The 9,839-nt window shown below is 41.4% G+C and overlaps 1 protein-coding gene across 2 annotated transcripts; it reads right to left on the reverse strand.

Moving 5' to 3' along the window:
- Positions 1-763: 763 nt before the first annotated feature.
- LOC111343703 (arylsulfatase B) lies at positions 764-9,052 on the reverse strand. 2 transcript variants are annotated; one of them, XM_022950886.2, is made up of 10 exons: positions 8,800-9,052; positions 7,964-8,075; positions 7,197-7,356; positions 6,253-6,365; positions 5,722-5,868; positions 5,113-5,283; positions 3,807-3,976; positions 3,196-3,451; positions 2,848-3,097; positions 764-2,626 (listed from the first exon to the last, which is right to left on the reverse strand). In XM_022950886.2, exons 1-10 carry the CDS (start codon positions 8,826-8,828, stop codon positions 1,656-1,658), a joined length of 2,379 nt encoding a protein of 792 aa, XP_022806621.2. In that variant the 5' UTR covers positions 8,829-9,052; the 3' UTR covers positions 764-1,655. The 2 variants fall into 2 exon arrangements, with proteins under 2 accessions (XP_022806621.2, XP_022806622.2); XM_022950887.2 differs by having other exon boundaries at positions 8,755-8,882.
- Positions 9,053-9,839: the final 787 nt, after the last annotated feature.

The raw sequence follows: 9,839 nt of genomic DNA on the forward strand, positions 1-9,839 counted from the left end.
GCCTGCGTTTTCCCGCGCTTTAGCAGTTTGGTTGTTTTCACTTCGAGTTCTCATTGGCTCTTAAAGGTATCTTCCTTTCTTCTGATTACCTGTTGTGATTCCTATGGTTACGGTTTTACGACATTCGATCGGAAATGTGCTCTACCTTTAGGTGAAGACTGGTTTTAACCTGTCATCATCGCGTTGCTTTCGAACACAGCTGTAGATAAAATATAAAAAAATTCTTAAACGATTCTCGTTTGTCTCTGTTTTAATCCGGTAATCACCCGATTGTGCTGATAAGGAGAAAAGTTTGACCCAAGGGCTAATGTTAACTTTATTTGGGCTCAAAGCTAAGGCCTCTATCTATTTCAAAATGAAAAAATGGCATGGCATGACACCAAGAGAGTACCGTAATTCCGCGAGTAAGCGCCCACGCCCTAATAAGTACCCTCCTTCGAATAAACACCCACCCCCTCAGTCAATAATTTATTTGTAAGTACCCCCCATAATTAAGCGCCCTTCTTCCAAAAAGCGCCCATGCCTTTTAGCCGGAATTTGAAATAAGCATCCAGATGCTTATTCGAGGAAATGGGGCTTGCTATCTTTGATGTTTTTTTTTTCTCATTTTGATTAAAACTTTTGAATACATGTTAGAATAACATTTCCAAGTGGTGTTAAATATGATGATAAAAACCATGACAAATATGATGACAGCTAGCGGTCTTTCTCTAAATTGCAAATGCTTCAACTGCTCTCCTGATTATTACAGGTAATAAAACAATTTCGAAGAAAACGAAAGAAGATGCTTTAATTATCTGCCGCTTAGAAGAACATGGGTCTTTCAATTTACAGCCCACTGTTACTATGGATACATTGCAGGAATTTCCCGCAGATAAAATTTCCTCTCCTCTCTAGGGAAATGCATCATATATAGAGTTCTTCATTAATTAATTTCAATGTCGAAAACAAAAGAGCTAGCTGGTGAAGTCTTAAATACTTACTCATAGAAATGCATGACACATTTATAAAGACGAAAATGAGGTCACCTCTGTAGCCTGCGGAAAGGTGTCATGTTTTTGTCTTACAGCCGAGCGGGACTGAGGAGGGAAGGGCGAGGCTAGCGTGAAGGGAAAGCCACGCGCGAATGGCCTTGCGTGACGCGCTCTTCGCTTTCGCTTCTCGCTTGCGCCTGAGAGACGCAACAAAGATTTAAACCTGCTCTACAGGTTAACGCCCATATGGAGCCAGCCATATGATGACAACTCTTAGAATGGCCGTTATGTGCCGATCAATTCGAAGTTTTACCACCCGTGTCACGGGTAACCCGCAAGCATTTGACTGTCGTTTGTGCCCAGGGGTGGGAAATCTGAGCCTTGCTTGGCTCTACGATTTAAATTCTTGAAGGCCAATGAGTAGGAAGTCACTGGCCGTGATTTTTCCATTTACAAAAAAATTGACCATCAAATCCAACACTTGAGTAGGGCAGTTAAACTCAGTTTTTGCCTCGTGGAGCGGGAATTTGAACAAACCATCTCAAAGGTTCAAATGCCCAGGGGTTACCTGGAGAGGGACGGCTTCGAATTGTCCGACGCCCTGTCCGACGCATTACGATTACTTCAAAAACTCGTTGCCAGGGTCCCTCCTCCCCCAACGCTGAGAGGATGGTTTGTTATTCAGTATTCATCAACGATGCGATGGCTCTCCTGAAAATCCATTTCAGATTCCTTTGCAGATGTTTGACTTTCAATGGTAGGGTGTTCATGTGAGGAATCCTCTTCTAAATCACTACCACCATCCGCTGGGTCATTAGTGTCAATGTCAGCATTGTCCATTAAATCATCTTCCTCGACATTATTTTGTTTAGTGTTCGAGGTTGCCTTCAAAGAAGACATCCCTTCTAAATTTTGGTCGTTGTCTCTCAAATCTCTATCTTCCGTTGTGGAATTGTCAAATTCACTTTTAACAATTTCATCATCTCTAGTCGCGATGTTCCCCAGTTCTGTTCTTCGTTTTCCTTGTTTTTCCACATTGCCAGGTTTATTTGCGCTTATTTCTAATTTCCTTATAACTGAGGACTTGTCAATGGGACTTACTTTAGCTGCTAAAGTCTCTTTCTCTCCTTTCTTTGACCTAACACCACCAATCTTGGCTATTATTTCTTTCTTTATCATTTGCAATTTGTGCATCAGGTCATCCTCTTTTGTCTTCTGTATCATTTTGGCATACAACAAAGCTAACGACTCCTTCATCAAATGACGGTTACGAGGAATCTGAACCTTCTTGCCTGTATTTGTAATATTCAAAATTGACTTCAACATCTGATAAACTCCTTTGTTGTGCTCTTCGTGTGTGCTGAACGCCTTCCCAATCCTCGTGGTAGTGACAGTGCTATTTGTATGACGTGAGTGCTTCTTCGCATTCTCAGCAGACGGAATGGAGTCGAGAACCTTTTGTAAAATAACCTTATTACTTTTTGAGGATTTCCACGGACCCCAGTAACCATCGTGATCTGCTGGACTAGCGGTAGGGTCTCTCTCAGGGAACCACACAGGAAGGGCATTTTTCTGGTAGTGAATGAGTCTGCGAAGAAGCTTCCTTACTTTGGGCAGATGAATGTGCGCAAGATTCCTATATTCGCAGGGATCTGAAAAAATAAATAAGAGAAACTGATCTACCCAAGAAACATAATAGAAACATTACGGACTAATTCTTAGGGTAAGAAACATCCTTAAACCGCGTAACTGGTGGTTCTGTTCAAGCGTCAACCGCGCAGAGATCGAAATTGCCTTTGTTAAGGTGACTTATCGAACCAGACGTGTCGTTTGCCCAATCTGCTTTATAGGCAAGTAGTTATAAGATGCTCACCTTTTCTAACATTGAACAAACAGGGAAATTCATTCGTGTCACAAGCAGCCTTTTTGCTCTTGGGCCGCTTGCCACACTTGATAACAGCACCAGGTAACGTAGAGGGCTGGGGAAGAGAGTCCAGTCCTCCCTTGACTTCATAACGCGGATGCCACGTTGTGTTGAATACAGCGTCCTGATTGATAATCAATTTGTAGTCACCTACGCGAATGGCTGCAAATTTACGGATTGGATCAATGTTGTGAAGGACCTGAAAAGAAAAAAACATTAACCCATTAATTTATAGTCATTACGTACGAATTTTCGCAAACCATATAAACCATATTTAGTTATACTTTTGATTTTTACCTCCGTTCTCGGAGATTTCTTTCCATGCGCTATGGTATCCCACACATTCATACCATCGATCTTATCATTGATCTTGGTGATGTCACCTCCAGCCAGATGATAGAAGGTTGGTAACCAGTCTGTGACGTCAATCAAGTCATAACTGACACGACCTTTGTTTTTGATCAGGTTGCTATGGACAAATCCCACTCCACGGACCCCTCCCTCCCAGAATGTGTCTTTACCTCCTTTGAGTGGGTAGTTACAGCCTTGATTCCTGAGAGAGTAATGAAGGGAATTGAATTGAAGATGTTAAGCTAAGACTTTTGGGTATAGATAAACAAAATAAATTGAACTAGGCTGCTACAACCATTAATAGCAACCCTTGCAAATCGTTTTGTGAAGTTCTTATCACCTGAGTTTTGAAGTATTAAAACAACGAACTAAGGATGGAACACTAAGGAGGGGAGGGGAGGGGAAGGAAAATGCTGCTGCGCAGTAAGGTATCCACTCGCCGTTTTTGAGATTAGGGGGGTTGTCGATCACACGAAAAATATATTCATGTTTATCTTTACCCACGAGGGTTTATGGTTTGTTTTTGTTCACTGGAAGGTCAGGTATGAATCTTTTACCAGTTGAATCCTCTTGGAGCACCTCCATTGTCGGTCGTAAAAACGATTACAGAGTTGTCAAACATTCCATTTCTTTTTAGGGCTTCGGTTATATTTCCAACGGACTCGTCCAAAGAGGCTACCATACCAGCATATGTCCTTCTGTCGTCATAAACAATATCCTGGAATTTCTGAAAAATAAAGGATAAAACAGGATAAATGTATTTCTAACCCTATTGGTATACGACTAAAACACGAAACAAGTTGAGAACACATTTAACTTGCACAGCAGTAAACTTGTGACGGCTGGGATAACGAACAGAAGGACACGCAGGCGCAAAGACATTAAGATTTACTCAGATAGAATGTTATACAATCAGGCAGACAGACAGCCAAAAAGACAGATAGACAGACAGTCAGATAGATAAGTGATAGACAGATGAACAGACGTACGTGCAGATAGACAAACGAACTGACAAACAGGCATACGAACAAACAGACAGATAGACAGACCTACGTGCAGATAGGCAGACGAACTAACAAACAGGCATGCGGACAAACAGACAGATAGACAGACCTACGTGTAGATAGGCAGACAAACTGACAGACAGACATGCGAACAAACAGACAGATAGACAGACCTACGTGCAGATAGGCAGACGAACTGACAAACAGGCATGCGGACAAACAGACAGATAGACAGACCTAGTTGTAGATAGGCAGACAAACTGACAGACAGACATGCGGACAAACAGACAGACAGACAGACCTAAGTGGAGATAGGCAGACAAACTGACAGACAGACATGCGAACAAACAGACAGATAGACAGACCTACGTGCAAATAGGCAGACAAACTGACAGACAGACAGACATGCGGGCAAATAGACAGACAGACAGACCTACGCGCAGATAGGCAGACAAACTGACAGACAGACATGCGGACAAACAGACAGATAGACAGATGAACGATAGATAGACAGATGGACAGACGCACTCGCAGTTAGACAGACGAACAGACAGACAGATATGTGGACAAACAGACAAATAGGCAGATAAAAGACAAATAGACAGACGCACATGCAGGTAGACAGAAGAACAGACAGACATGCGAAGAGAGAGCTAGACGTTGGATAGACGGAAATACAGATACATAAAGGCAGAACGACAGGTGCGAGACAGCAGAAGAAAGACAATCGTTCGGATAAAGAGACATGAAGGTTGCACAGACGGTCAGTCGCTTCATATATAGGAGGGTGAACAGACAAACATTCAAGGAGGGAAACAATGATGGCCTAAGGAATAAAGAGTTACGGATCTTTACTTACATTAACAAGTCTTTCTGGTGCTTGTAAGGGCTCGTTACCATTGGCTGAGTGCACCCCTTGTTGAGCAAGATACAGATATAGTGGTTCAGACTTGTTGTGAGTATCAATGATTCGCTCAGCCACTTCTGAGAACAGTTCTGTTCCATAATGGCCAGTTTCGTTCTTCACAGGCTGCCAAGACACCAGAGTAATCAATATTCCGGCAAAGGTAAAGCTATTTCAAGCCGTTAATTGATTAATTAATTCAGAATTTTACCTCATCTCTTTTATGCTAGGGTAGTTGTTTTTGGAGGGGGCAGCGGGGGAGGAAAGTGACAAACTGAGACTAAAGAGTATAGAGCGATTTTATATGAATACAGACTGTAAACCAAGATTGCTCTGGTTTTGCCTCATTTTCGTGGCGAGTTGATTGATCGTAAAAACTTACGCCACCACCTTAACCAATCGGTTGCAAGATTTGGTTGCAATTTGTTCCCTTGAGAGTTTTCTTGTGCGTAATTCACGCATTTTTTCCCCCTACTGTCACAATCTGGTTATTGTTTTCATTTTAAGGGTAGCACGTAGTGCCTGAAATCAATTACACAATATTGCTCTTTGTGAAATTTTCACCTTCATGTTATCTCTGAGATCTGTACCCCATACATCTTCCTGTGAACTATGGTCCCAGTAGTCCTCTTTTCCATTCCAAAATCCATAGTAAGTCTCAAATCCACGGTAAGGCGGAGTGTATTCCTTTTCGAAGAATCCCAAATGCCACTTGAAAAAAAAAATCTCAATAGTATATTGGAATGATAACAAATCCTTTTGCAAAATAAATCGGAACAAGCCTTGACGTATAGCTTTAGGCATGCCGTCGTCGCACAGTTTGATTGGCTGTGAAGCCTGTAGAGTATCTAAGAATTGAAGCTAAAAGCTAAAATGTAAATTTACTAGCTACGAAATGTAGAACTAAGACACATAAATAAATGAGGTGTAGAATTGAAAGCTTTGGCAAATGCATAGGTCTTGATAGCTTTTTTGCATTATTTACCGGCGTTTCTGACACCACTTGCAATTGGAAGGTCATTCCAGAGGTTAGAGGTGGCTATCTGATTTACACTCGCTATCATGACTAAGGTGTAACCCATTGTTAGAACCTACCTTGCCCACGCCATGTGTCCTGTACCCTAGAGCTTTAAGGTACTGAGGGGTGGTAGCCACACCCAATGGAAGACCGTACGGTTGCGTACCAAATATGGTAGCATGCTGAATGCCTGACGCAATGTGAAAACACGCGTGAGAACGGTTGTTGGTATCATCTCTCAAGGTATAATGGCTAGGTGCCTTAGTATGGCTTCAGATGGAGAAGTACGATGCTAGCTATGCTTTCTCTGTTTTTCTTCTTTTAGAGCCCGGCTCAAGCGTTTAGTACAGAAAATGAAACGCGGGGAGTGAAAAAACGACCCGAACCAGGCCTCCCTCGATTTTGCTCCACCAATACTATTGCGCTATTCACTATTTCACTCCGTTTTACCAACTGAAAGCTTAGTACAGGATACATGCTGGTGAAGTGCCTTCTGAACTGTTCGATACGTTTGCGTATTCCAGAACATATCTCTGACATAAATGATCAGAAAGAATGGACCCACCACACAACTCCACGACCTGGAGGCTAGCAGTGCATGCAGGGCAATCATATCACTTCTGGGGAGCCCGCGGACATTTACAATCATGAACTAACTGTTTCGTCTTTGTTTAGTTTTGTTACGTTTCATCAGCGTAGCATGGCACATGCGAGAGGTTTGTTCTACTCTACACTAGAGTGGAGATGCATTTTTGCAAGTGTAAGGAATTCGCTATACCGTAGCATGATAATCCGTCTGATTTTATCCCGAGTCGAGACGTAACCAAGGCTTCCAAAGGGACTCAATTTTTTTTTACCTGAAAATTTACTATCATTCCCCCACTTTGACTGCACCAAAGCCATATAAAAACGCTGAGAGCTTTTATCGCCCTTGAGAAAATCACTTGTTTTGTCAGTGCCGAAAGATTCGAAAAAGCAAAAAATGAAAAAATAAGCTTAAGCATAAGCTGTTTAACAGTACCTAAGTTGACCGGGTGTTTTCCAGTCATGAGAGAGGCCCGGGTAGGAGTACAAATCGGCGATACGTAGTAACTGTTAAGAATAACTCCATCATTGGCCAGTTTGTCGATGTGCGGAGTAGGAATCTGGGGTGATCCGTGAAAACTGACGTCATCCCAGCCCTGTAAAGACGAATCGGTTCAAAAGAGATACACGCTTTTCGGTTGATTGCACGGAAGGCGAACAAAATAAATTGTGTCGCTCTCTAATGGATCCAACTGATGACGAGTCATGTCTTGACGCAAGCAAATATGAGATCTGGATCTTCAGGTGAATCAAAGCATTTAACAACCTTTTTGTTTGGAAAACATTTAGTTGAACTACATAAATAGTCCATTTTTCAATTACGTGCTTGGTTGCCAAGCCTTTGAACAGGATTGAGGCAAAGGGTGACCTTGTTATGACACAAACGTTGCTACTTTTCAAATGTAAATCACTTCGTTATCATGCTAACTAGATACTAGTCTCTATCACAGCAAGATCACCTTCACCCTCACTCCAAATCAAAGGCTTGGCAACTAAGCACACAACTGTAAAATGGCCTATTGCTATACTTTTGGAATCCGCCCTACCACGAAACAAATCAACTATACAAAACAACAGGTGCAACTGTTATGCCATTAGAAACAATATGCCCCTGTGCAACTTTCCAGCCCTGCATTGAACTTTTATACGCTTTGAGGTTCAATAAAATTATCATTAACAACAGAAAACTAAAAACCCCCGTACCAGGTCATCAGCGACAATCATGATGATGTGGGGTCTGGGCGCTACCCAGTTTGATTTCTTCCTTTCTTTCTTTCCAAACACGTGATGCGAGCTTAAAAGAACTAAAACAAACCTGAAATAATAAAAAAAGAGGGAAAAAAATAAACAATACCGAAATTTGATAGGTGTACCATTGTAAAGGCTTCTCATATTTTTTGCATTTATAAAAATATCCCCTTTAAGTCCAGCTGTTAATTAATAGATTTTAGGGCACTTTGGATTGACAAAATGGCTACGATACATCTGGGATTCTAGCTAGAAATTTTCAACAGGTGGGGACTTAACGGAAATTAGCATATCACATTAAGCGCGTCGTAATATATAAATTTGCCCTCTAGAGTACAATATGAACAACTGCGTGAACTCGGACAAAAAACAATTTTTTTGATCAACCCGGCCGTGTTTTCGAAAATTAGCGTAAGTCGCGCTACAGTACGTAGCAATCGTCGCTATCACAGTTTCACAAAGAATAACACGCAATTATGATTAATAAATTATGTGGGGTTTAAACCTGAATTAACCTTAGGATTCACCATATATTTCCATGACATTAGCTGATACCGCTTGAAATTCGAGAAGGTAGAAGTTGAATATGCGTTGCCGTTTTACAAGATAGCTAGCACACACACACTCAATAACTGGGAGTTTAAACCCTTGGGATAAACGTCTCAAACGAGTCACAGGTTGCACTGAAGACAAATTTATGCATTTCTAAAAGTTGCACACATAGAACAATCAAGTCTTTTTTATACCTGCATGGTCTGTGCTGTCTACGGGTTTCAAGTTACGATACTCACCGTAGCAACCCAGGCCAATCGCTCTTCATCCTGTTTAAATGATTGCAAATAAGTTACATCCGATACATTTAACTACTCAAAGATCAACATCGCGAACACAGCACTCAGACAACTTCTCACTTATACCTCTTGAAATCAATTATTTATCTGATATTTATCCATAACTCGCGCAGGAATGGCTTAAAAGCATAAACAGACGGCAAAACAGACTTTTAAAAACAGGTAACACTTAAAAAATATTTTGTGAACATTTCGATTTACACAGTTAACATTTTGTTTTCTCCTATTAGCCTTCAAATTTTCTCTGCATCTGGTACCTGTAGAACACTGAGAACACAGTGATCAAAACATAGCCTGCCACACGGCCGTGAGCAACTCCGCTTCTGACACGACGATGCGATCGCAAACCATTATTGGCCCGAACTTAGATAAGGAATGATAAAGATGAAAAATGAATTACGAACCCAAAATGGACAAGAACATTGTGAATAACAGTTAATAACATATAAGAAAGCAAGAATTTTGATTCAAAATTCTTTGATCTCATCTGATATGATCGACTGAAATCAAAACGCTTTTTTTTTGTCTTGCTCTTCATCGCTCATGTATTATCCATCTGAAATCGGTATTATCACAAAATCAAGATAGCTGGTCTCTTAAGTGGAGACACTGGAAAACAGCAGAGAGCTGTTTAAAAATAAACGGAGCGTCTCTAAAATATTGATTTCAACTTGTGCCCGAGGACCTGCTTGGTTTTCAAGATGGCGACCGAAGTAGAAGCCAAGGAAATCCTCCTAGGAAGAACTTGCTCTGGCTGGTCAGATCCAGACTCGTCTCCGGTCTGCAATAAATATGTGCGTCGCAAGAGTGGAAGAGAAAAGGGTGACGGGGAAGAAAAAGAGAAGGCGACTTTGTGTCCTAAGTCGGATATCGGCTACCAGTGATTACTATATGTCACTGATAACTAGTGTCCAAAATTGGAAAATCGGCCACAAGAGACCAAAATTGGAAATCGGCCAATAGGGCCCAAAATCGGAAGT

The sequence above is a fragment of the Stylophora pistillata genome, chromosome 1 (genome assembly GCF_964205215.1).
Source record: "Stylophora pistillata chromosome 1, jaStyPist1.2, whole genome shotgun sequence".
Taxonomy (NCBI): Eukaryota; Metazoa; Cnidaria; class Anthozoa; order Scleractinia; family Pocilloporidae; genus Stylophora; species Stylophora pistillata.

Coding starts and splice junctions, on each gene's coding strand:
- LOC111343703 (XM_022950886.2), bottom strand. CDS start 8,828: ATGAAGAGCGATTGGCCTGGGTTGCTACG. Junction 8,076..8,799: donor GATTGGCCTGGGTTGCTACG/GTGAGTATCGTA, acceptor TTATTATTTCAG/GTTTGTTTTAGTTCTTTTAA. Junction 3,452..3,806: donor GCTCCAAGAGGATTCAACTG/GTAAAAGATTCA, acceptor TTACTCTCTCAG/GAATCAAGGCTGTAACTACC.